Genomic DNA, 27,276 nt, shown 5'->3' with positions numbered 1-27,276 from the left:
GTGGGGCTCCAGCACAGCATGAATTTAATTTAGAATGATTCCAAGGGTTCCGACAAACAGGGTCCCTCAAAAATATTAGAACACAGGTGAGATCTTTTCATGGGGCCCAGAATCCCTGGTGGCGCCCCAGCTTGGCTGAAACAGGTATGTGCCTTTTAATACAGGGCTGCCGGAATCCCTGAGCTGACATTCAATTCAGTTCAGTTCAGTTCAGTTCAGTTCAGTTCAGTTCAGCTCAGTTCAGTTCAGTTCAGTTCAGTTCAACTCAGTTCCACTCAATTCTACCCAATTGTATTTAGTAGGGATCAGATTTATTTTTGTGGCTCTTATTTAGAGGCACAGTCACAAAGACGCATTACAGGGGGAATAAGCGGAACCCTGAAAACTCAGCAGTGGGAGGAGAAACGCAGAAACGGCGGTGAGAAAAAACTCCCCGATGGGAAGAAATCTGGGGAGAAACCGGGCTACAGAGGGGGAGCCCCTCCTCCGCTGGCCGGCCTGGTGTAAGAATTAAGATTGGTAACAGAAACTGGCACAGCCAATAAAAATGTAATGCGGGCTCTATCCGAGCAGGGCTGGGAAGGTCACAGTCTGAGGCATTAAACTGGACATGGAAGTCACACTGCAAAGGATTATGGGAAGTCTCGGGAGTGCCATCTGAGGCAGTGCCTGTCCAGTGTGACGGGCTAGCGGTAACGGGGTACCCCTTCACGCAGAAATCTGAGAATGAACACAACCGCTCACTGTCACGACACCCCTCCTGCCCATCGAAAATATACCCCCCCCCCCCCACCAAAGGGAACAGCAGGCGCTGGCGAACACGTGCTCTTTCCAATACACAATTCTGCTGTGGCAGCGCTGAATGGTTTCCACGGTAACGTGCTCTCGAAGAGCGCATTATGGTCTGATGTTCGTAATTTAGCTGCAAGCTGCCGTCGAATGAACTGAATCCCACATGCACACACACACACACACACACACCCACTTTAAGAACACTCTCTCTCCCTCTTTCTCCCTCTCTCTCTCTCTCTCTCTCTCTTTTGCTCTCTTTCTCTCTCATACCATCCGAGCAGGAGTGCCTGCAGGTCTTAGGGTCTTGTTACACAAAGCAATTTCCACGAAACTTTCATTGCTTGCAACTAAATCGTTCTGGGATTGCTTTGTGTAACATCACTGCAATTTAGTTGCAACCAGTTCTGAGCAGCTGAACTTCATGCAACCGATTTCATGCAACAGCCAATCAGGCTAGAGGTGCAGAACAGGGTGAGGAATAGACCAGGCTAGAGGTGCAGAACAGAGTGAGGAATAGACCAGGCTAGAGGTGCAGAACAGGGTGAGGAATAGACCAGGCTACAGGTGCAGAACAGGGTGAGGAATAGACCAGGCTAGAGGTGCAGAACAGGGTGAGGAATAGACCAGGCTAGAGGTGCAGAACAGGGTGAGGAATAGACCAGGCTACAGGTGCAGAACAGGGTGAGGTATAGACCAGGCTAGAGGTGCAGAGCAGGGTGAGGTATAGACCAGGCTACAGGTGCAGAACAGGGTGAGGTATAGACCAAGCTACAGGTGCAGAACAGGGTGAGGAATAGACCAGGCTAGAGGTGCAGAAGAGGGTGAGGTATAGACCAGGCTACAGGTGCAGAACATGGTGAGGTATAGATCAGGCTACAGGTGCAGAACAGGGTGAGGTATAGATCAGGCTACAGGTGTGGAACAGGCTAGAGTTATAAAAAGTCTATTTAGAAAAGGTGGTGGACATTTTTACAGCTCATCATCTTCTTGTTTTTTTTTTCTTGTAAGATTCCCGGCTCCATTAAGTGCCCATCTTGTTACCTAGCAACAGCATTACATAAAAAATATAAATACAGCACTCATGGTGAATGAAATGAAAGAGCAGAAATTCTACAGTATGAATGAATGGGTGGATGAAGAGTTCCAGGGAGAGAGAGAGAGGGGAGAGAAAGAGAGAGGGGGGAGAGAGATAGCAGGTACATGCACACACAAACGTAGGCAAACATAAGTTTCTGTAGATGTGAGGCTCTTGTACAGAGCAGTATGTTTCTGTAGATGTGACTCTTGTACAGAGCAGTATGTTTCTGTAGATGTGACTCTTGTACAGAGCGGTATGTTTCTGCAGGTAATGTGACTTTCTCAGCAATGAGCCGGCCGCCCGGGGGACTCAGCCTAGATTCTCCCACCATTAAACTCAGAAAAAAAGGGCATTATGGGAAATTCCTCCTATTTTTAAAAGTCCCAAAAAAAAAACGTTTTTTATTTTTAAACAATGGTGTCTGTGTTCTGAACCACATAAAGCCACGCAGAACACCCCATCCTTCCCTCAGCATTCAAACGGACGTGACGGGAAGAGGCTCCTGCTCAAGGACCTCAGCATGCAGAAACAACGGCCTGCGTTTCCCTGCCTCTTACGCCACAACAACGCTAAACACCGCTAGTGCGAAACTAGCGACCTGCCTGAGAGGCTCCTGCCCCTGCTCCTGCCCCTGCCCCTGCTCCTGCCCCTGCTCCTGCTCCTGCTCCTGCCCCTGCCCCTGCTCCTGCTCCTGCCCCTGCCCCTGCCCCTGCCCCTGCTCCTGCTCCTGCTCCTGCCCCTGCTTCTGCGGCAACAGCAGAACGGAACGTTCCAGGGAATGGCGTCGGAATGACCGACATTCCGAACACGAGGAACCTGCGGAGCGGGATTGGGCCCTTAGTTACTGATCACTACGCATTCGTCACTGCGGGATGTGTCCTCTACGCAACCTCAAACTGGTCTCAAACTGACCTCAAACTGGTCTCAAACTGGCCTCAAACTGGCCTCAAACTGGCCTCAAACTGGCTTCAAACTGGTCTCAAACTGACCTCAAACTGGTCTCAAACTGGCTTCAAACTGGTCTCAAACTGACCTCAAACTGGTCTCAAACTGGTCTCAAACTGACCTTAAACTGGTCTCAAACTGACCTCAAACTGGTCTCAAATTGACCTCAAACTGGCTTCAAACTGGTCTCAAACTGACCTTAAACTGGCCTCAAACTGGCTTCAAACTGGCTTCAAACTGGTCTCAAACTGACCTCAAACTGGCCTCAAACTGGTCTCAAACTGGTCTCAAACTGGTCTCAAACTGACCTCAAACTGGCTTCAAACTGGTCTCAAACTGACCTTAAACTGGCCTCAAACTGACCTCAAACTGGTCTCAAACTGACCTTAAACTGGCCTCAAACTGGTCTCAAACTGACCTCAAACTGGCCTCAAACTGGTCTCAAACTGACCTCAAACTGGCCCCAAACTGGCCTCAAACTGACCTCAAACTGGCCTCAAACTGACCCCAAACTGGCCTCAAACTTGCCTCAAACTGGTCTCAAACTGGCATTCAGGGCGTCAAACTGGCGTTCAGGGCCTCAATCAGGGCAGGTAGGCCCTTCAGATCAAACCCACTTCATTGGGCGAGCACTGCAGGACTGAATGGCCTGTTCTCGTCATTATGTGATGCTGTTCTGTTATGTCATTTCTGCAGCTACATGATAAAACACTGAACACTGTGAAAGCACGTGTACACAGCACCAGCCAGGCTCCACTGTGGCCCTCCTCTCTGCCACCCTCTCCTTTCTGTCTTATTAGAATTAATATGAAGTTCAGAATTAAAGGCTGAAGTATGAAGACAGGCCGGGCAGGAGGTCCCAAGGGAGAGTAATGAATGAGTTTGAGCACCTCCTCGCTGAGGGAGAGTAATGAATGAGTTTGAGCACCTCCTCACTGAGGGAGAGTAATGAATGAGTTTGAGCACCTCCTCACTGAGGGAGAGTAATGAATGAGTTTGAGCACCTCCTCACTGAGGGAGAGTAATGAATGAGTTTGAGCACCTCCTCACTGAGGGAGAGTAATGAATGAGTTTGAGCACCTCCTCACTGGAGGAGAGTAATGAATGAGTTTGAGCACCTCCTCACTGAGGGAGAGTAATGAATGAGTTTGAGCACCTCCTCACTGAAGGAGAGTAATGAATGAGTTTGAGCACCTCCTCACTGAGGGAGAGTAATGAATGAGTTTGAGCACCTCCTCACTGAGGGAGAGTAATGAATGAGTTTGAGCACCTCCTCACTGGAGGAGAGTAATGAATGAGTTTGAGCACCTCCTCACTGAGGGAGAGTAATGAATGAGTTTGAGCACCTCCTCACTGAAGGAGAGTAATGAATGAGTTTGAGCACCTCCTCACTGAAGGAGCCATAGACTCCGCACACTGACCACAGACTGACCACAGACTGACTGACTGAGCACTGATTTAGAGTGTGAGCACAGAAGGTATGGGCAGTCTGGAAGGGGCCTATATGGTTTACTGGACATAAGGTCTGCCAGTGACTCAGTGCCTCTGATGTCTAAATGACCACAAACTGTTTCCACATAAACCAGAGAATGTGTATGCAGGGGCGTCACACACACACACACACACACACACACACATACACACTCACACATTCACACACTCACCTACACACACACACACTCACCTACACACACACACACACACATATACCTGGCTCTATCAGCCAACCAGAGAACGCTACACAGTGCAGCCATGTTGTGGAGCAGCCCCCACCCCCCAGTCTGTGCTTCTCACTCCCAATCCCAGTGTGGCTGTTCAAAATTCCCCGCAGCTGGACTGTCTAACCTTGAGCTCAGTCTCAGAGATCTGTCCTGCAGTCTTTTCTGCTAAGAGTGGAGAGCCTGAGGGAAGAGACAGAAGGAAGAGGACAGTTTCCCTTCTGTAGAGTAAACCCTCATCAGCTGTCACCGCATTCACCCTAAAAGCAGCCCCTACATGTCCACACAGCGTGAATCCTTTTCAGCAGTTACCGCATTCACCCTAAAAGCAGCCCCTACATGTCCACACAGCGTGAATCCTTTTCAGCAGTTACCGCATTCACCCTAAAAGCAGCCCCTACATGTCCACACAGCGTGAATCCTTTTCAGCAGTTACCGTATTCACCCTAAAAGCAGCCCCTACATGTCCGCACAGCGCTTTATGTCCTTCTGCATTCAGTGGGGGAGGGGGGAAGGGGGGGGCCTAGGTCGGGTGCACGGGTGCCCTCCCAGGGAATCAAATTTGCAACCCTCGGGTTACAAGCCCAGTTCTACACCTCATGCCTGCATGGGCCTTTTAGAATAAGCAGAGACCAGCAGACCCATGTCAGTCACGTGACAGCGAGCATGACACTGTTTAGACACACCCCCCATTTGAGACAGGCCCCTCCTCTCAGTCAGGTGCAGATTGGGGCCGTGTCCAAAACAGCCTCCTAACTATTGTGTTCTCAAAGTATGCACTGTCTGCTACGCATACTGCCTACTCTTTAGCGTGTATTATTTTATATGCTATGGGCAGTGTCTGGAAAATGTCCTCCACACTATTTTCCAGTGGTACCGCGAAAGTGCCATAAGAAGTCCTGTCCCTGTAGTAAAAAGGTCAGGCCTCTTCTCCCTGATTTATGGAACCCCCCCCCCCCCCCTTCTTCTCTGTGGGGCCTCCTAAGAAGTATGATTTCCTTCCTAAGTGTGCTTCTGAACACACTCAGCAAAACCCCAGAAATAAGCATATCATCCGGGGATTTTAAGTACACCACATTTAGATGAAATTACTACATACTCAGCAGCGGGCAAGTAAGCTGCTCCATGGCCTGGGGCTCAATATCTCTACAAGGGACAAGAGCAAAAGAGGCGTGGCCACGGACATCAGCGGAGGTCAACACGGAACGGACGTTTTGTACCAGAGAAGTGTGTGTTATTTCTCGTAAAATAAAAATTTTACGGAATATTTTTAAGAGAGAGAGAGACACTGCACATCTTTCAATGAGTTCCTTGTGAATCTCTAGGATAAAAACATTTTCAAGGAATTTAAAGAGATAAAAAATAAAATGTCAAGATGTCCTGTTGTACTAAAACAGCAAACTGAAGCCTATCCACAGGGATTATCCAACGATCAACCGACAGGGCCATTCATCTTCTGGAATGGCCTACTTTTTTTCCAAGCTCACGAACACATTTTCTCTTACTTTAAAGCGAAGGGTGCATTTTAAGTATTGTTATCTGTGAAATCATATCAGTGATAAACTATGAAACTTAGCCCTCTGTGCTGGAGTCAGTGGCCTGACGGGCTCTTCCTCAGGCTATAATGAAGCACTCTGTTGCAGACCTATGCTGCAACACTGCACTGCACTGGAAAACTACAGTGGAACACTGTACTGGAACACTGCACTGGAACAGAACACTGGAACACTGCAGCAGAACATTTCACAGGAACACTGGAACAGAATATTCCACTGGAGCAGTGCACGGTAGCAGCATAACACAGGAAATATTTTTACATACTTGTCCTGTGTTAAGATTCCAAGAGGAAAACTAGAATTTAAAAAAATACATTTAATTTACTGAGGAGTTTAGGGTCAATTCAGGTTAACTAAAAGTAATGGTTTACAGGAAGAAATTCAGCCTAATAACATATTTCATACTTCTGAACGAGGATCACTAAGATCTGAATGAACTCATTGACCCAGACTGGAACTGTTACTTCATAAGGTAGTAAATGTGAGTCAGAGGACCACTGCAGATCAGCAAAATTATAAACGCACATGACCCTCTGCATCCACCACACATAACTACACCCACCATATCAAAAACTGCATCCACCACATAACTACACCCACCATATTAAAAACTGCATCCACCACACATAACTACACCCACCATATCAAAAACTGCATCCACCACATAACTACACCCACCATATTAAAAACTGCATCCACCACATAACTACACCCGCCATATTAATCACTGCATCCACCACCTAACTACACCCACCATATCAAAACTGCATCCACCACATAACTACACCCGCCATATCAAGCACAGTGTACATGCAAGTGTTTCACAAATTGACATAATATTTCTGTTCCATATTTGTCGCTATGTGCTAATGCTTTAATAAAGGAGGGGGCCACAGTAGGTGCATTTGTCATTAAGTGTGTCATGGTTTCAGAAATATTGGGAAGCAGTGAACTGGACTGTCCCAGACTGTGTTACTTTCGTGGAGAATCTGCATTCAGACTCCAGGCTCTGCTTTTTGCTGTGTTACCAGAAGCTGTTTTTCTGGCAAATTGAGGCATTGATAAAAACACATGAAACACAACCTCCCCAGTAATATGTCCCTGTAACAGGCTATATGACTTGTGCACAGGTGTCACACAAAATGGAAAAATATAAATTTTAAAACAGCACTATGCTGATCAACTCAGAGGGGAAAGAACCAATGAGGGTAGCTGTAATGACTTGTCCTATCAGTTAGCCAATAAGGTTTAACCAATAAGGACTCACCTTAACCTTCAATTGGAAGGTTTGGGGTTAAAGGGGGACATCCTTTCTCAGACTGTTATCACCAACGGCTAATGCTAGCTGGTCGCAATGGAAAGGGTCAGAACACCTGCTCAAAGAGCCAACGTGTAAAAATGCATCGACGTTATTCGATCATACCGAACAGACGCCATGTCTACTGTAATCTTAGCGGACTGGTGTACTTGGTGCTGTCAGCACCGCTAATTGCCGCGCTCACAGCGTTCTGCTTTAATGAGATGAACGGTGATAAATTCGACAGAAGTCCAGATGTCGCGTGCGTTTGCGACGACAGCACCAGCTGAGCCTTGCAGCCGGGTTCTCTCGTTCTCTCTCTCTCTCTCTCTCTCTCTCTCTCTCTCTCTCTCCAGCGTGTTGGATGGACCATCACACGGGCCCAACAGGCGAAATGCCGAGTCGTGGGAAGAGAGAGAGAGAGAGAGAGAGAGAGAGAGAGAGAGAGAGAGAGAGCCCCTAAAACATTCGTCTCTGTTCCCAGCATAGCCTAATTTGTGGTCATTAGTGTGCCATATATGTGAAATGATTTGCGGTACAGACCTGGTGGTTAGTGTCTACTAAAATGCGCCAACAGGACAGATACGTGTCTTTAGTGGGATTATAATTGACCTCAGACAGCTGTGGGTGGAAATGGAAACAGACATGATGATAGACCGAGAGGAAGGCCTCTTTCCCAGAACCACTGACACGGTAGAGCCTTCACTTAAATTTTCACGCGCATACGATATTACATTACAATAAATGACGTGGGTTCTTCCCGGCGTCTCCCGCCAGCGATGAGACGAAATCTTGACCGCAAACCGCAGGTCTGGGCTACTTACGTTGAATTGTTGAATGATTATCCATCGATGGTTCGCGAGCGCCAATCAATCAGAATCCAACTGTAATTCCAAACCGAGCCGTTAGTCTTGAGACAAATTCAAGGACCATCGTGCAGTTGCCTGCGCATAATAGGAGTCTCTTTCAAGAGCAATGCTCTCCCGCTGTCCGAAAACGGAGCGATCCCCATAGAGTCGCAGTGACAGAAGCGCTTCCCGTCAGTCGCCAATGATCACGACAAGCATATGATTCAATCAAATATCACTCCAAACCCCGCGGGGAGGGTGCACGTCTCGAACGCTTTATCTTGTATTCCGTAGTAGGAGAGCGAGAGGGGATGGAGCGTGCCTTTGCCGAGCATCGCAGATATACCTTTCCCCTCGGTGGTCCGTGGCAGAGAGAGGTACCAAGGACGTTAACCATTGGCTTCCCTACCCACGGATACGATGACCGCCTCTCTCCCCCTGCCTTCGGTACGGTTCAGAAGATGGGAGAGACGGAGGGATGGAGACAGATGATGGAACGCCAGAAGAGGAGTGGTTTACGCGTGAGGTTTATGCGTGCGCGTGTGAGGAAGGCGAAGAAAAGCTCGCGGATCCCTCGCTATTCCCCTCCTTCCGCTGCCTTTTACCTCATCACGCCGCGATCTGCCGAAACGCGGCTGCACGCGATGCAGAGGCAGAAAGCTGCGCTGTTCGGCATGCACGGGAGGGCGGCAGGCTCGCGGTTTAAATCATCCCTCATTCTCAGTGCGTGCATCAGTGCTTCTGGAGCACGGCGAAACGCATGACGTGACTTGTGTGCTTGTGTGGCAGGTGCACGGGAGACGACAGCACATTTTCTCCGCCCCAGATAGCTCGGGGAAAACACCGCGACGCTCCCCGGGCGACAGCTAAAAAAGCTGGCCTTTAAATCACGTAGCGCGAGGGGTTATCATGAAAGCGATGTCTCTGAAGATTCAAGGGTCGGAACAACAGGTTACTCCTGAATTACCCCTCGCTGCACAGTTCACCGTATATTCAACGTGCGCTGTTCGCTGAAAGAGAATGGAAGATGTATGTGAAAATATCATTTGCAAGGCCACGGTCTTCTGTGTAAATCCCTTTTAACTAAAATAATTGTGGAGGGTATCTCAGCGTAATGTAAACGTTGACCAATTTCGTCAGAGTTGTTAGCATTGGCTAAGAAAGAAATCAGGATAATTGAACACACGGGAAAGGACCAATTGGAATTTAACTATGGAAAATATGTAACAATACATTGTAATCAGAAATATGTAATAAAAATGAAATGCAATAAAACGAATCAACGTGAGTTTCCATCCCCTGTGCCTCAAAGCATCGCGGACTAGCCACTTCCGCCAGAAATAAGGGTCAGTATAAAAGGGAGCTGAGAGCGTTCGGTGAGTCGCCAGGCCTTTGAAATATGTGTGTCACGCGCTGCTGAAAAGATGCACCGTTGCCTAGGAGGTGCCCTGTCAGCCGGGAAGCATGTACAACCCGCGCGCCGACGGTACCGAGCAGTTGCAGGGCGCTTACATCATTCATCGCGTGGACATAATCTTGCATCGGGAAATGTCTAAGCTGGTTTCCCCCTTCTTCACAAAGAACACCGATCGCAGCAGCGCGCAGTTAAAGTGCTTTCGGCGCCACTGCTTTCAGACGCGATGCGACAGACACCATCTCCCGCCACAGTAGTATCTCCAGTCCCGTGGCAAGCAGGTAGCCGGTAGAAAATGTGATGATGTGTGTTGGGGGTGTCACGTGCAGGACTGTAGTAGTGTAAGTATTGGCCTCTGCGTTAGCATTTAGGTATTTTGCTCTAATCAGGAGTGACTAAAATCACGCGCATAAAGGTTTAGGAAAAGGACAGAAACTATGCCAAGAAGCCATCAGTGTCACAACATACAGCTTAACAGAGGATGCCATAGTAGGTGCAAGAAGGAGACTGAGAATGCAGCACTTTAAGTAGCAGATGGGTTTGAGGATGTAGCTTTAGCATGGGTTGAGCTACTACCGCCCCACTATAACCCTACTGCTGCACTACGATGGCTCTGTTAGCATCCTGCTTATTGTACAATCTGTAGTAACATCATAATGGTCCATAAGGCTGTTAGCATCCTGCTTATTATACAATCTGTAGTAACATCATAATGGTCTATAAGTCTGTTAGCATCCTGCTTATTGTACAATCTGTAGTAACATCATAATGGCCTGTAAGGCTGTGCGACGGATGGGCCCCATGGTTTGGTCTCCAGTCCAGACAGTCTGGGCTGTTTGGTCAGCGGGAATTACAGAGGCTCACTGCTCACTCACCTACCTGCGTTATGAGAGCACCTACCTGTGTTATGAGAGCACCTACCTGCGTTATGAGAGCACCTACCTGCGTTATGAGAGCACCTACCTGTGTTATGAGAGCACCTACCTGCGTTATGAGAGCACCTACCTGCGTTATGAGAGCACCTACCTGCGTTATGAGAGCACCTACCTGCGTTATGAGAGTACTTACCTGTGTGTGCTCTGCTGGACCGTAGCAGTTATGAGAGTACTTACCTGCGTGCGCTCTGCTGGACCGTAGCGGTTATGAGAGTACTTACCTGCGTGCGCTCTGCTGGACCGTAGCGGTTATGAGAGTACTTACCTGCATGCGCTCTGCTGGACCGTAGCGGTTATGAGAGTACTTACCTGCGTGCGCTCTACTGGACCGTAGCGGTTATGAGAGTACTCACCTGCGTGCGCTCTGCTGGACCGTAGCGGTTATGAGAGTACTTACCTGCGTGCGCTCTGCTGGACCGTAGCGGTTATGAGAGTACTTACCTGCGTGCGCTCTACTGGACCGTAGCGGTTATGAGAGTACTCACCTGCGTGCGCTCTGCTGGACCGTAGCGGTTTTGAGAGTACTTACCAGTGTGCGCTGTGCTGGACCGTAGCGGTTATGAGAGTACTTACCTGCGTGCGTTCTGCTGGACCGTAGCGGGTATGAGAGTACTTACCTGCGTGCGCTATGCTGGACCGTAGCGGTTATGAGAGTACTTACCTGTTTGCGCTATGCTGGACCGTAGCGGTTATGAGAGTACTTACCTGCGTGCGCTCTGCTGGACCGTAGCGGTTATGAGAGTAACGGTGAGTGCTGGCGATGAACATGCTGGGCTGAGGCGCTGTGTGGTGAGGTTAAGCATTTTTGTTCCCACTGTAGCCTCATTGCGTGTCTAAGGGAAAAGATTTGAAATAAACCAGTCATTACAGTGGGTAGCTGGAGGTTACAAACAGAACCAGCAACTATGGATGAGATGCTCATGGTGGAAATTCAACAGCTTGGTTTCCCTGACAATCCCCAGGCAGTTATGAGTGTTTCCACTTGTGTGTTTCTGGGAAAGTGTGCAGCAATTCCAGTTTCAGAGGTAGGCCACTGCCTATGTGTGTGTCCATCTGTGTGTTCCTGCTCACAACTCCTCTGTGTACTTCAGTTTCACAACAGCATCGAAGATGGCCGACATTCTCAGGACACTCAGGACACCAACATTTCTCATCCAGCATTCTGGAACACTCAGGACACCAACATTCTCATCCTGCATTCTAGAACACTCAGGACACCAACATTCTCATCCTGCAGTCTCCTCATGCTGAGCTTTTGTAATACATACCCCTGATCAATTTTAATATTATTAATCATTTATTTGAACATTGAATAAACATGTCTCTCATTTCAGTCTGGGATAATTTGCAGCACCTGTCCCTAGATGGGTTTCTGTGACATTGCAGTGAATAAATAATCCCTGCTCATCAGCCTGTGTGGCACGGCTTGGTTCTTACATCACAGGCATTTGTAGGTGGTCTGAAATGCCACTCAAAACCGATGGAGGCTCACAGCTCAATAGCCCACCGGCTCTTAACCAATCAGGGAGAAAGGGGTAGGAGCTAGGCCCAGCACATGCACCTGCAGCTGTGAGCTCTAAACGCTCTCACACCCACCTGTCTGACTCACCGTTTACCCCAAAGGCTGCAGGAGAAGGTCCCATGGACTGGGTGATTTTAAAAATACAGTCTACAGTATTACTGCCTGTTTGGATATGCTCCACAGTATTACTGCCTGTTTGGATACGCTCTACAGTATTACCACCTGTTTGGATACGCTCTACAGTATTACCGCATGTTTGGTTATGCTCTACAGTATTACTGCCTGTTTGGATACGCTCTACAGTATTACCACCTGTTTGGATACGCTCTACAGTATTACCGCATGTTTGGTTATGCTCTACAGTATTACTGCCTGTTTGGATACGCTCTACAGTATTACTGCCTGTTTGGATACGCTCTACAGTATTACTGCCTATTTGGATACGCTCTACAGTATTACTGCCTGTTTGGATACGCTCTACAGTATTACTGCCTGTTTGGATACGCTCTACAGTATTACCACCTGTTTGGTTACACTTTGTTTACACAGTATTAGTGCCACAGTATGAAGAATCTCAGCGAGAGGGATACCACTGAGGAAGAGCCTGGAGGATTGGCAGACTGGGGTCAAACTGAGGTCAAGGCTGTCAAGGTCAAATTGAGGTCAGACAGAGGTCATTGCTGTTCAGCTCAAACTGAGGTCAGAACCTTGGTGCATTAATTTGCTGATATGGATGATAGGCTATTGTAAGTGTAAAATGTGACTGTAGCTTTTTTGCAGTGGCATTGGTGAGAAATGAAGATCTATAATAAACTGTCCTGGAACAGCCCCTGCATTCACCTGCAGGTTCCAGGACGAAAACAAAGGTTTCCTCTGCACCTGTCCTGGAGCCATTAATCTACCTGTGTGCAGTGTTGCCATAGAGACAGGTGAGGTTACTGTACCTGTGTGTAGTGTTGCCATAGAGACCGGTGATGTTACTGTACCTATGTGCAGCATTGCCATAGAGACAGGTGAGGTTACTGTACCTGTGTGCAGCATTGCCATAGAGACAGGTGAGGTTACTGTACCTGTGAGCAGTGTTGCCATGGAGACCGATGAGGTTACTGTACCTGTGTGCAGTGTTGCCATGGAGACCGGAGAGGTCACTGTGCCTGTGTGCAGTGTTGCCATGGAGACCGGTGAGGTTACTGTACCTGTGTGCAGTGTTGCCATGGAGACCGGTGAGGTTACTGTACCTGCATGCAGTGTTGCCATGGAGACCGGTGAGGTCACTGTACCTGCGTGCAGTGTTGCCATGGAGACCGATGAGGTCATTGTACCTGTGGGCAGCACACTGGTTAGATCCTGCGCTCTGTGTGATACCAGAATGTGGAACAGGCCCAGGACCCACTTAAATCTGATTGGCCTTCACAGGACAGTCTCCTCCAATCGTCTCCTGCCGCAGCTTAAACCAGGTCAGTGTGGGGGGCCAGGACAACCCCCCCCCCCCCAGAAAAAACACTCCATCTCCCAACTGAAACGAACTGGACAGGAGCCCAGCTTTTCTTACCCAGCACAAATTGGGCACCTCCAGAATGTATGTATATATATTGTATATATATATACTTTTTTGAGGGGGGAGGGCAGGCAAACAACAAGACGCCCTATCCCAATTAAAGTAGCTGATCACCCCTCACCGGGTTATTTGGTTCCAAGTTGGCTGGTGATTTTAAGCTGAAGACAAAAACCTGTTGACTCTCTCTAGGACCAGGGGTCAAGGACCACTGCATGGAAGGGTGCATGTTCAGCCTGCCTTTGACCTTTAACCTCTGACCTCTTTCTGAAGTCCAACCCCCCCTACCTCCCTGCAGCACAGGGAAAAGCAGGGCTGTGTACATCAGGCACTTAGGGGTAAAAGGGGCAGGTATCTTCCCACAGTCATTTTCTTTCTATATCTATTTCCAATTATCCTTCCTTTTCTATCTTATTTTCCCGTGGTCCTCGTCTTTCTGTATGTTTCCCAGAATCCTCCACTCTCACTCAGTTTCTCCATAAAACCTGCCTGTGATCAGATTCTAATGACTCATGAGTTTGTTATGGTGACCAAATATGGGGGGAAAGCGTTTAAACCGTAGTAATCCATTAGTCTAATTTACACATTCTTCAGACTTAGCTGAGGATCAGAGCACCAACACTCAGCTGACGGGACTGGATGCATCTTAAATTCTTGACGGCCATTTGGTGGTTATAGCACCCTCTGTTGGCCTCACAGAGAATTACTGCATAATCGGTTCTTATCCTGCGCACACAGACGCTCGTCTCTGTTCTCAACACTAGATGTCGCTGTGTGGTGCAGACGGCCCACAGAATTCTCCGTCCGCTTTGATCTTGTTTGATGTCCCACCCCTCACTGCGGACTCACTCTATGCTCTTGGGTGACACAGGTGAGACTCCCCACCTGCAGTTCTCCTTCTGTTCTGACTGGAATCGTTTATTGCCTCTGTTTTGACAACACATGATGCACTGACCAAAGACACATGTATTTATTTCTAAACCCAGATGTGTGTGATATTTGTGTGAGAACAGCGTTAAAGTTACAGCAGCGGTGTGGAGAGTCACTTTGCAGGAACGCAGCATGTCACATTCTACTCGAATAAATCAGCACAACATAGTTTAAAAATAATAATTAATTAGTGCTGTAATAATTTACATCATAAAAATGATTCCATAGGACTGCAACGGCTGTGGTGTGCTGTGTATACGGCTGTGTGTGTGATGTCTGTTCAACTGTGTGTTTGCTCTGTACGGCTGTGTGTTTGCTGTGTGTACAGCTGTGTTTTCAGTGTGCATGGCTGCGTGTTTTCAGTGTGTATGACTGTGTTTGCTGTATGTATGACTGTGTGTTTACTGTGTGTATAGCTGTGTTTTCAGTGTGCATGGCTGCGTGTTTTCAGTGTGTATGACTGTGTTTACTGTGTGTACGACTGTGCAGGTCAATGGGAGGTCCATTTAAGCGTGTTAAAGAGTCTTATTATTCAAACACTCTGGCACAAGATTTCCCATGTGACTCCAAGCCGGATCAGACTTTCATTTCAATCGACTAAATCTCCCAGTTTCTCCCTCAGTCAGTAAACGCTGGTAATGGATCGGATTCAAATTTGAGGTGGAATTTTTGTGTTTCTTTCCCCCTGGATTTCTCTGTGACGCGTGTTCTAATGGGTAGCTGCGTTCCTTCAGAAAAGATCGGCACTCAGAGTTCCTCATTGAAGATAAGGGGACAGATTGAGATGTTTTGGCAGAATGCCTTCATCAGTGAAATGACGCTTCCGATGGCAACGTTTTGTAATTACCGAAGCCATTTTGGTCTGCCTTACTTTGCATACGTTCGGCGGACAGTCTCACTCAGAACGGCCTCGGTGTGCGAGACCATGAGTGCATTCAGCTGAGGCACGAGAGGAAGAGATCTGGCCGATTTACACACGTCTGTTTTCACAAGTAACAGTGAGAGAAATTCGCCTTTAAGGTGATTAACCACGTGAAACATGCTCCAGTCTGTCCAGGCCGCTGTGCTTCAGATGAATTGCTAGCAGTGATTTAAGCTGTCTTTAGCGTTATTTAAATGCCACAGCTGGAAGTAGCCAAATGAGCCTCGAGCTTTTCTCCTTGGTAAAATTACGTAACATGTGGCTTCAGTGGCTGGTTTGCCATTCCCGCAGCTTTGCTCCTGACTGAGGAATTCTATTCCAGCCAAGACGAGGAGCACTGAAAGAGGGGCTCATTTTAAACACCATCTGAGCTCTTCTGTCCGTGGCTGTGTTGTGAACTGTGTGTGAGACGGACTGAACTGTGCTTTGCTTTGGATTTAGCGCCTTGGCGCACATCGGCCTGAAAAACGAGCAACGCATATTGGATAAATGTCGATAAATTGATCAAATGATCAACATTAAAACAGATCTTCCCCGGGTCATGTTGAGGAATATGAAATGCAAATTTGAGAAAATTGATTCTCAAATGTTGGTGCAACATTTTTGTTTCATTTTGCTCTTCACAGGTCCCGTTGCGATGGAGCTCAGCGTTTGTGTGGCTGCGGGTAATCCAGGCAGGAATGTGGCGTAGAGTAAAATCCTCCCATGTGCCACAAGAACAAAAGCCATTGTATTCCATCTCGGGTCCTCCAGCGACAGAGCCACTGCAGTCTCTGAAACCGCTGTGCAATATCAAGAGAAGAAGAGAAACAAGGCACCGGTTTGGGCTGAAAGAGAACCACACACGGGTTACACTGGAAACGCTGGAACGCTTGTGACAGTCTTCTGTTAAAATAGCTTTAAGCGCGTTTCAGGCACCTTTTGGTGTGCGGGGCCTTCTTGTTCCTTTGACTCATTACTTCATTTGGCAGTTGGGCACCCAGTTTAAATCCGAGCGCAGAATTTCTAACCCGTTGGACCATTTTTCGAAGACCGATTCCGGTTTGATCGATCAGCCGGCCTGTGGACGCAGGTTCGATCCGCGCTGTCGACGCCTCGCGTTTCTGCGGAGAACAAGAGCGCTGCTTCCGCGCCACGTAGGGCACGTTGTCGAAAAACGTTACGATTTCCGAGGAGCGCGTCGTGCACTGCTTCCATCGGGATTCTCAGAAAGTCACCAGAAGGAGGTTCCCTCCCTGTGAGCTGGCTCTCTCCAGACTTTACCCAACAGTAGCGCTGTTGTTGTCCGAGCCTGCTGTAGCGTGAACACACAGGTGGATTACGAGCCTGCTGGGGTGGGCTAAAGTTGCCGGACATGTGCAACGGCGCAGAACATATCCCAGAATTCCCTCTGTGTTCTCCTGTGACGTCAGGACTTGTCCACTGTTGATCCCGCGAAATGTGACCCGAGAAGGCCCAGTGCCAAATTTAAACATGTGAGTGGATTCAGTGATTTCAGGCACCTGAAGCAGATTAAACTAGTGGAGAGCGCATTGATTTTTAACAAAGGTGCTCTACTCTACACACGTGCAGGGTTTACTGTATGGCAGGCAGGAGAGGAGGCGTTGGGCTTTAAGTGTGAAACAAGTGGCTTTAGAGGCTGAGAGTAAACCTGCAAACCTCCCAGTCTGAGGCTACAGAGGTGTTGGTGACAACGGAAAGAGTTCAAACAGGATGGCAGTTAAACTATGAGGCTGAAAATAAGTAAGTTTATCCCACCAGTTATGCTTTAGTTTTGAAAGGCTGGCAAGGAGAAACCTGCCTCTAGATTATTAAAGATTAGAGATTGTGTGAAGATTGTATTAATGGTCTTATGTTGTTGCAAAAGACTTTTGAGCGTGGTGGATCAAAGAAAGGTATTGTGCTGGAGCTTGTCGTTCTGGAGCTCTGTGATTGGTTGGGACGGTGCCGCTGGTCACTAGGGGCGGGGTTTCTTGGGTATAAATTGCTCGGCCCATATGCGATGGGAGCTGAGACTTCCCCTTCGGACCTCGAGACTGTGTGCGTGCGCGTGCTGCTGTCACCACGACGACACCATGGTTAGCAGGTGAGTGACAATCCGTTCTCCTTCGCCCTCACCTGGTTCTTTAGTATAACCCAGTGTTGAGTCTCACCTGGTTCTTTAGTATAACCCAGTGTTCAGTCTCACCTGGTTCTTTAGTATAACCCAGTGTTGAGTCTCACCTGGTTCTTTAGTATAACCCAGTGTTCAGTCTCACCTGGTTCTTTAGCATAACCCAGTGTTGAGTCTCACCTGGTTCTTTAGTATAACCCAGTGTTCAGTCTCACCTGGTTCTTTAGTATAACCCAGTCTCACCTGGTTCTTTAGCATAACCCAGTGTTGAGTCTCACCTGGTTCTTTAGCATAACCAAGTGTTGAGTCTCACCTGGTTCTTTAGCATAACCAAGTGTTGAGTCTCACCTGGTTCTTTAGCATAACCCAGTGTTGAGTCTCACCTGGTTCTTTAGCATAACCAAGTGTTGAGTCTCACCTGGTTCTTTAGCATAACCCAGTGTTGAGTCTCACCTGGTTCTTTAGCATAACCCAGTGTTGAGTCTCACCTGGTTCTTTAGCATAACCCAGTGTTGAGTCTCACCTGGTTCTTTAGTATAACCAAGTGTTGAGTCTCACCTGGTTCTTTAGCATAACCCAGTGTTCAGTCTCACCTGGTTCTTTAGCATAACCCAGTGTTGAGTCTCACCTGGTTCTTTAGTATAACCCAGTGTTGAGTCTCACCTGGTTCTTTAGCATAACCCAGTGTTGAGTCTCACCTGGTTCTTTAGTATAACCAAGTGTTGAGTCTCACCTGGTTCCTAATATATCTCAGTGTTGAGTCTCGGCTGGTTCTTAATATCTCACACAGGTATTATTAGGTTTTTGCTCAGCCACTGGATTCATGCCACTGTCAGTCACAGGGCTTGATAAATCTACCTGGACCTAAAATATTAACATCACATATCAACATATTTTTTTTCAAGTTTTATATCTTGCATTTCTCTGAAAAGTTTTACCAATTTCAGAAAGCTCATTTTAGAGACGATGGGCTTTAGTTACCTAGTGTCATCACCTTTCACGTTTCATCTAATCCCACCCTCCTGCTCTCTTCTGTGTTGTTTGAATGCTGGAGATAATCCCACCCTCCTGCTCTATTCTGTGGTGTTTTACTGGCAGAGTGGAGCATCCTGCCGGTGGCTATAAGAAGATCTTTGAGACTTGTGAGGAGCTGGCAGAGCCAATCCCAGCACAGGTTACAGGTGGGTCCAGTGTCACAGCCAATCCCAACACTGGTCACAGGTGGGTCCAGTGTCACAGCTAATCCCAGCACAGGTTACAGGTGGGTCCAGTGTCACAGCCAATCCCAGCACAGGTCACAGGTGGGTCCAGTGTGGCATCACTGCCTGTTTATTTGCATTCACACTGGAGGCAGAGCCTGTCCTGAGACAGGCAGACAAACAGACAAAGTGAGACCTGCAAGCCGCATAAGGAAATCCCATATGGAAAATAATACATGGCAATATATGGGAACTACATGTATTATTATGTGCTATTTTTACCTTTATTTATTAGATATATTTTTACTAGATTGTGAAAACATATTTAATTATTAAAAATTAGCTGCTTTTACATATTTATGACATGCATCTACATATATTTTATACATATACTGTATGTGCTTACTGATTTGGGAGTGGGGTAGGGGTGGGGTAAATAGTGTGAGTGGGATGGGGTAGGGGTGGGGTAAATAGTGTGAGTGGGGTAGGGGTGGGGTAAACAGTGAGAGTGGGGTAGGGGTGGGGTAGACAGTGTGAGTGGGATGGGGGTGGGGTAAACACCGTGTTTGGGATGGAGGGTGGGGTAGGGGTGGGGTAAACACCGTGTTTGGGATGGAGGGTGGGGTAGGGGTGGGGTAAACACCGTGTTTGGAATGGAGGGTGGGGTAGGGGTGGGGTAAACACCGTGTTTGGGATGGAGGGTGGGGTAAACACCGTGTTTGGAATGGAGGGTGGGGTAGGGGTGGGGTAAACACCGTGTTTGGAATGGAGGGTGGGGTAGGGGTGGGGTAAACAGTGGGAGTGGGATGGTGGTGGGTTAGGGTTAGGGATGGAGGGTAACGAGGTGCCTGTCCTGTGCACCCAGGCCGGTTGCCTTCGTGGCTGAGGGGAAGCCTCCTCCGGCTGGGCCCCGGGCTGTTCGAGGTGGGGGACGAGCCCTTTTACCACCTGTTTGACGGACAGGCCCTCATGCACAAGTTCGACTTCAAGAACGGACAAGTCACCTACTACCGCAAGTGAGTATCGCAGCACAATTCTGAAATAATCCCTCGCAATTTACATTTTCCACTGGATTTTTTTCCCCTCCAAAACGAAGCTATTCGTATCAGCATATCAGCACCTCAGCCTTGTTTGTCTGATTTGACACCAGAACTTTGAGATTAATTTTGCTGTCTGTGGTCATAATAGTGTGCTCAGAATGGCTTTGCATGCCGATAATATCACTGATCTGGCGATCGTCTTAGCTTTTTCAGGCTCAGCTGACGTACTAAATACCCATTTGAAAACCGGATTTAATTAACCTCTAACTGCGGTAGCACACTGCTGATTTAGCGTAGCTCAGTATGCTGTTATGTTAGCGTAGCCTAGTTGAGCGTGCTGTTGGTTGAGTAATGTTCAGCGCATGGCTAGTTTAACATGCTATAGCGTGCCGTCAGCCTGCTGCAGCGCAGGCAGTGGTCAGTCTAGCGCGTCAATGGCTCGTTTCGCTGTGCTCAGGTTTGTGAGGACGGACGCGTACGTGCGGGCGATGACAGAGAAACGCGTCGTCATCACCGAGTTTGGAACCTTCGCCTACCCAGACCCCTGCAAGAACATCTTCTCCAGGTCAGGTCCCCAGAACTCTGGTTAAACACACCTCTCTCACCTGTGTGATACACAGAACTGTTTTAACACACCTCTCTCACCTGTGTGATACACTGAACTCTGGTTAAACACACCTCTCTCACCTGTGTGATACACTGAACTCTGGTTAAACACACCTCTCTCATCTGTGTGATACACAGAACTGTTTTAACACACCTCTCTCACCTGTGTGATACACTGAACTCTGGTTAAACACACCTCTCTCACCTGTGTGATACACTGAACTCTGGTTAAACACACCTCTCTCACCTGTGTGATACACTGAACTCTGGTTAAACACACCTCTCTCACCTGTGTGATACACTGAACTCTGGTTAAACACACCTCTCTCACCTGTGTGATACACTGAACTCTGTTTAAACACACCTCTCTCATCTGTGTGATACACAGAACTGTTTTAACACACCTCTCTCACCTGTGTGATACACTGAACTCTGGTTAAACACACCTCTCTCACCTGTGTGATACACTGAACTCTGGTTAAACACACCTCTCTCACCTGTGTGATACACTGAACTCTGGTTAAACACACCTCTCTCACCTGTGTGATACACTGAACTCTGGTTAAACACACCTCTCTCACCTGTGTGATACACTGAACTCTGGTTAAACACACCTCTCTCACCTGTGTGATACACTGAACTCTGGTTAAACACACCTCTCTCACCTGTGTGATACACAGAGCTGTTTTAACACACCTCTCTCACCTGTGTGATACATCCCACAGCTGATTCTTTGTTGATGTTTTGTGACTTCTGCATAATTACAGTTAACAGGAATTTGCTTTTAGAAGAATTAACATTCTGAAGCAGAATGGCTGATATTTGTGTGCGCACGTGTGTGTGTGTGTGTGTGCATGTGTGTGTGCGCGCACATGTGTGTGTGCGCTTGTGTTCCCATAGGTTTTTCTCCTATTTTAAAGGGGTGGAGGTGACGGATAACTGCCTGGTGAACGTGTATCCCATCGGAGAGGACTACTACGCCTGCACAGAGACCAACTACATCACCAAGGTCGACCCCGAGACGCTGGAGACCCTGAAGAAGGTGAGTCTATGTCCGAGTGACGTGGTGTCAACACCGCTCCAAAGGCCAGTGCAGCCGTGCTCACGCCTGCCCCCTCAGGTGGACCTGTGCAACTACATGAACATCAACGGAGTGACAGCGCACCCCCACATCGAGGCGGACGGCACCGTGTACAACATCGGGAACTGCTTCGGGAAAGGGGCGACACTGGCCTACAACATCGTCAGCATGCCCCCCAAACAGAAGGGTCAGCCGGTTCGCCGAACGCACCTGCACACCTGCACTATACACCCACTCACCTGCCCCACACACCTGTGCATCTACACACCTGCACTATACACCCACTCACCTGCCCCACACACCTGTGCATCTACACGCCTGCACTATACACCCACTCACCTGCCCCACACACCTGTGCATCTACACACCTACCTACACACCTGCACTAAACACCTACACACCTGCACACAACTGTACTGAGATCACATCTGTACATTCATCACCTTTACACACCTGAGCATTGACTGACAGACTGTCACACCTGAGTAGTGACTGACAGACTGTCACACCTGAGCAGTGACTGACAGACTGTCACACCTGAGCAGTGACTGACAGACTGTCACACCTGAGCAGTGACTGACAGACTGTCACACCTGAGCATTGACTGACAGACTGTCACACCTGAGCAGTGACTGACAGACTGTCACACCTGAGCAGTGAGACTGACAGACTGTCACACCTGAGCAGTGACTGACAGACTGTCACACCTGAGCAGAGACTGACAGACTGTCACACCTGAGCAGTGACTGAGACTGCTTTTTCTCCAGATAAGTCTGATTCTGTTGAAAAATCCAAAGTGGTGGTCCAGATTCCCAGCAGTGAGCGATTCAAACCATCGTATGTCCACAGGTTCGTATTATTATTATTATTATTATTATTACTATTATTATTATTGCTGTTGACCCTATGTGGAAAAACTTCCTTTAGGGCAATGTTTTATCTTTCAGTCTCGGCCTGAAGCGAAATCTTAACTTACAAAGTCTATATTGCAGTACTGACCTGTCCTTCACCTGCTATACTGACCTGTGCTTCACCTGCAGTACTGACCTGTGCTTCACCTGCCGTACTGACCTGTCCTTCACCTGCCGTACTGACCTGTACTTCACCTGCCATACTGACCTGTCCTTCACCTGCCGTACTGACCTGTGCTTCACCTGCCATACTGACCTGTCCTTCACCTGCCGTACTGACCTGTCCTTCATCGCTCTCTCCCTCTAGTTTTGGAATTTCTCCAAACTACTTCATCTTTGTGGAAACGCCCGTCAAGATCAACCTGCTCAAGTTCCTGAGCGCCTGGAGCATCCGAGGCTCCAACTACATGGACTGCTTTGAGTCCAACGAGACTATGGGAGTAAGTGTGAGACTGTGAGTGTGTGTGTGTGTGTGTGTGTGTGTGGGTGTGTGGGTGTGTGTGTGTGTGTGTGTGTGTGTGTGTGTGTGTGTGTGTGTGTGTGTGTGTGGGTGTGTGGGTGTGTGTGTGTGTGTGTGTGTGTGTGTGGGTGTGTGTGTGTGTGTGAGTGAGACAGTGAGGGAGTAAGTGTGAGACTGTGTGTGTGTGTATGTGTATGTGTGTGTGACAGTGAGTGTGTGTGTGAGACTGTGAGTGTGTGTGTGTGTGTGAGACTGTGAGTGAGACAGTGTGTGTGTGTGAGACTGAGTGTGCATGAGGGAGGCTGTGTGTGTGTGTGTGTGAGACAGTGAGTGTGTGTGTGTGTGTGTGAGACTGTGAGTGTGCATGAGGGAGGCTGTGTGTGTGTGTGTGTGAGACTGTGATTGTGCATGAGGGAGGCTGTGTGTGTGTGAGACTGTGAGTGTGCATGAGGGAGGCTGTGTGTGTGTGTGTGAGACAGTGTGTGTGTGTGTGTGTGAGACTGTGAGTGTGTGTGTGTGTGTGTGTGAGACTGTGAGTGTGCATGAGGGAGGCTGTGTTTGTTGCCGGTTCCTGTGTAAAGCGTCGCTGTGATGGTGTTGCTGTAAAAACGCCTCTGAGTGAAACTGAAGGAGACCGAGCCGAATAAAAGCTTCGCCTGCTCGCCTCGTAGACCTGGTTCCACCTGGCCACCCGGAAGCCCAATGAATACGTGGATGTGAAGTTCCGAGCCTCGGCCATGAACCTCTTCCACCACATCAACTGCTACGAGGACCAAGGCTTTGTCGTGGTCGACCTGTGCACGTGGAAAGGGTAGGCCCCACCTGCACCTGTCCCGTTACCTATACCTGTACCATTCACTAAACTCCGCCCCACCTGCACCTGTCCCATTCACTAAACTCTGCACCACCTGCACCTGTCCCATTACCTGCACCTGTCCCATTCACTAAACTCTGCACCATCTGCACCTGTCCCATTCAGGTTTGAGTTTGTGTATAACTACCTTTACACCTGTGTGGCAGGTTTGAGTTTGTGTATAACTACCTGTACCTGGCAAACTTGCGGGAGAACTGGGAGGAGGTAAAGAAGGCAGCCATGATGGCTCCACAGCCGGAGGTGCGGAGATATGTGCTCCCCATGGATGTGCACCGGGTAAGTGCCCTGCTAAGCCCCGCCCCCCTGTGCTGAGCCCCGCCTCCCTGTGCTGAGCCCCGCCTCCCTGTACTGAGCCCCGCCTCCTTGTACTGAGCCCCGCCTCCCTGTACTGAGCCCTGCCTTCCTGTACTGAGCCCCGCCTCCCTGTACTGAGCCCTGCCTTCCTGTACTGAGCCCCGCCCCCCTGTACTGAGCCCCACCTTCCTGTACTGAGCCCCACCTCCCTTTACTGAGCCCCACCCCTCTACCCCAATCCCCGCCCCCCCCAGTGCTGAGCCCCACTCCCCTATACTGAGCCCCTCCCCCTTTTACTGAACCCCACCCCCCTGTGCTGAGCCCCGCCCCTCTGCCAGCGCTGAAGCTCAGGTGTTCTGAGGACCATTCTCACCTGCCTCCCTGTCGCTGGTTCTTGTTCTGGTTCTGGTTCTGCAGGAGGAGCAGGGGAAGAACCTGATATCGCTGCCCTACACCACGGCAACCGCTGTCATGCGCTCCGACGGTACCGTCTGGCTCGAACCCGAGATCCTCTTCTCCGGCCCCCGCCAAGGTAAGAGCTGCCGGGTCCAAACTGCCCCCACACCGCCCCTCCAGAACCGCCCGGTCCAAACTGCACCCACACCGCCCCCCAGAACCACCCGGTCCAAACTGCACCCACACCGCCCCCCAGAACCGCCCGGTCCAAACTGCCCCCACACCGCCCCTCCAGAACCGCCCGGTCCAAACTGCACCCACACCGCCCCCCAGAACCGCCCGGTCCAAACTGCACCCACACCGCCCCTCCAGAACCGCCCGGTCCAAACTGTACCCACACCGCCCCCCAGAACCGCCCGGTCCAAACTGCCCCCACACCGCGCCCCAGAACCGCCCGGTCCAAACTACCCCCACACCGCCCCCCAGAACCGCCCGGTCCGAACTGCACCCACACCGCCCCCCAGAACCGCCTGGTCCAAACTGCCCCCACACCGCCCCCCAGAACCGCCCGGTCCAAACTGCCCTCACACCGCCCCCCAGAACCGCCCGGTCCAAACTGCACCCACACCGCCCCCCAGAACCGCCTGGTCCAAACTGCACCCACACCGCCCTCCAGACCCAGCCAGGTCCAAACTGCAGAGGTCATAACTCATTTTTTTTAAACTTTTTTTTCTCACATTTCCCAGCTTTTGAATTCCCCCAGATCAACTACCCACGATGCAGTGGGAAGAACTACACCTACGCCTACGCCCTTGGACTGAACCACTTCATCCCAGACAGGGTGGGTAGAGCTGAATGCACACTCCACCTGCACAATACTGAGGACACAGATTCACCTCACAGTACATGAACCGAATTTAACTGCTACCCGAGGATGTTTTCATTATTTTATTTAATTTCAATGCGAGTATTGGTAGTGGTGGAGTGAACACGTACCCAAGTGAGGCCTGTTCTCCTCACTGCAATCTTAAACATGTAAAACTCCAAATGTTTAGCATATAGCATTAGCACGTTTAGTATTAGCATGTTTAGCATGTAGCATTAGCACGTTCAGCAGTAGCATGTACCATCACTCAGCATGGGGTTTGATGAATAGGGGCTACTCAGCTGCCACTTATTGCCAGACTTACTTACTGGAGCCTGAGGAAGACACTTCATGCGTAACGGGCGGACATGTGGGTGCCCGACTGACCAGCAGAGGGCGCTGTTGTGCAATGAGTCGGAGGGCTCAGGTGCCGGACTGAGAGGCCCATCCGTGCAGTAGACCAGCCACAGGGCGCTCGGGGGCAGTAGACCAGCCACAGGGCGCTCGGGGGCAGTAGACCAGCCACAGGGCGCTCGGGTGCCGGACTGAGAGGCCCATCCGTGCTGTAGTGTTTGAGCAGGACGATGAGTTCCCCAGAAGCCCCACCTGTGCTTCTCTGAGCCTCCCGTCTGTTCCCAGATCTGCAAGCTGAACGTTCGGACCAAGGAGACGTGGGTGTGGCAGGAGCCGGACTCCTACCCCTCCGAGCCCATTTTCGTGCAGTCCCCCGACGGCGTGGACGAGGATGACGGTAAGTGGGGGGGTCGAGGTCAAGGGTGTTTGCGTTACCATAGTAACACTGGCATCCAACCAAACAGCGTGCTGTATTGGGCCAGCGGCAGCATGCTGAAGCTCCACCCTTTAGGACACGGGGTCCCCAAGCATGGTCCCGAAAAGCCGCAGGAACCCAGAAGGTCCTGCGGCTCTGGGTCGGGAACCCCAGCATTAAAGTCCACTGAGGAGTTGCTGTGTGTGGTGGGCGGGGCTCTGTGCGGTGGGCGGGGCTACGCGTGACAGGCTCCGCCTCTCCATCTCGCAGGGATCCTGCTGACCATCGTGGTGAACCCAGGCGCGGCCCAGAGGCCCGGCTACCTCTTGGTCCTCAACGCCAAGGACCTGTCGGAGATCGCCCGGGCCGAGGTGGAGGCCATCATGCCCGTCACCTTCCACGGGATGTACAAGCCCTAGAGCCAGCAGCCATACCACCCCACCAGTCCCAGCTCTGCATCACTAGAGCCAGCAGCCAAGCCGTCCCACCAGTCCCAGCTCTGCATCACTAGAGCCAGCAGCCATACCACCCCACCAGTCCCAGCTCTGCATCACTAGAGCCAGCAGCCATACCACCCCACCAGCCTCAGCTCTGCATCACTAGAGCCAGCAGCCATACCACCCCACCAGTCCCAGCTCTGCATCACTAGAGCCAGCAGCCAAGCCGTCCCACCAGTCCCAGCTCTGCATCACTAGAGCCAGCAGCCATACCACCCCACCAGTCCCAGCTCTGCATCACTAGAGCCAGCAGCCATACCACCCCACCAGCCTCAGCTCTGCATCACTAGAGCCAGCAGCCATACCACCCCACCAGTCCCAGCTCTGCATCACTAGAGCCAGCAGCCATACCACCCCACCAGTCCCAGCTCTGCATCACTAGAGCCAGCAGCCATACCACCCCACCAGCCTCAGCTCTGCATCACTAGAGCCAGCAGCCATACCACCCCACCAGCCTCAGCTCTGCATCACTAGAGCCAGCAGCCAAGCCGTCCCACCAGTCCCAGCTCTGCATCACTAGAGCCAGCAGCCATACCACCCCACCAGCCTCAGCTCTGCATCACTAGAGCCAGCAGCCATACCACCCCACCAGTCCCAGCTCTGCATCACTAGAGCCAGCAGCCATACCACCCCACCAGTCCCAGCTCTGCATCACTAGA

At 49.9% G+C, this 27,276-nt stretch overlaps 2 protein-coding genes across 4 annotated transcripts in view; one reads left to right on the top strand and one right to left on the bottom strand.

Annotated features, from left to right (window-relative positions):
- LOC118228842 (leucine-rich repeat-containing protein 7-like) overlaps nucleotides 1–9,068 on the bottom strand; it is a 31,479-nt gene extending 22,411 nt beyond the window's left edge. For both annotated transcript variants that reach the window (XM_035420326.1, XM_035420327.1), the window contains exon 1: nucleotides 8,211–9,068. In XM_035420326.1, coding sequence (XP_035276217.1) covers nucleotides 8,211–8,235 — 25 coding nt within the window. In that variant the 5' untranslated portion in view covers nucleotides 8,236–9,068. The remainder of the gene's footprint in view (nucleotides 1–8,210) is intronic.
- Nucleotides 9,069–16,591: 7,523 nt separating this feature from the next.
- LOC118228866 (retinal Mueller cells isomerohydrolase-like) lies at nucleotides 16,592–27,098 on the top strand. 2 transcript variants are annotated; one of them, XM_035420402.1, is made up of 14 exons: nucleotides 16,592–17,598; nucleotides 18,724–18,806; nucleotides 19,690–19,840; nucleotides 20,322–20,429; nucleotides 21,371–21,512; nucleotides 21,591–21,738; nucleotides 22,319–22,400; nucleotides 22,770–22,902; nucleotides 23,594–23,733; nucleotides 23,943–24,072; nucleotides 24,508–24,622; nucleotides 25,233–25,327; nucleotides 25,991–26,102; nucleotides 26,391–27,098. In XM_035420402.1, the coding sequence occupies exons 1-14, from the start codon at nucleotides 17,510–17,512 to the stop codon at nucleotides 26,537–26,539; spliced, it is 1,677 nt and encodes a 558-aa protein (XP_035276293.1). In that variant the 5' UTR covers nucleotides 16,592–17,509; the 3' UTR covers nucleotides 26,540–27,098. The 2 variants fall into 2 exon arrangements, with proteins under 2 accessions (XP_035276293.1, XP_035276291.1); XM_035420400.1 differs by having other exon boundaries at nucleotides 25,991–26,507.
- The last annotated feature ends 178 nt before the right edge of the window (nucleotides 27,099–27,276 follow it).

The sequence above is a fragment of the Anguilla anguilla genome, chromosome 6 (genome assembly GCF_013347855.1).
Source record: "Anguilla anguilla isolate fAngAng1 chromosome 6, fAngAng1.pri, whole genome shotgun sequence".
In the NCBI taxonomy this organism is placed as follows: Eukaryota; Metazoa; Chordata; class Actinopteri; order Anguilliformes; family Anguillidae; genus Anguilla; species Anguilla anguilla.
This window is presented reverse-complemented; position numbering and strand designations above follow the sequence as displayed.

Bases quoted from the DNA above. Each gene is read 5' to 3' on its own strand.
- LOC118228866 (XM_035420400.1), top strand. From the start codon at position 17,510: ATGCGATGGGAGCTGAGACTTCCCCTTCGGACCTCGAGACTGTGTGCG. The intron at 21,739-22,318 runs GTCAGCCGGTTC...CTTTTTCTCCAG, and splicing joins CATGCCCCCCAAACAGAAGG to ATAAGTCTGATTCTGTTGAA. The intron at 22,401-22,769 runs GTTCGTATTATT...CTCTCCCTCTAG, and splicing joins AAACCATCGTATGTCCACAG to TTTTGGAATTTCTCCAAACT.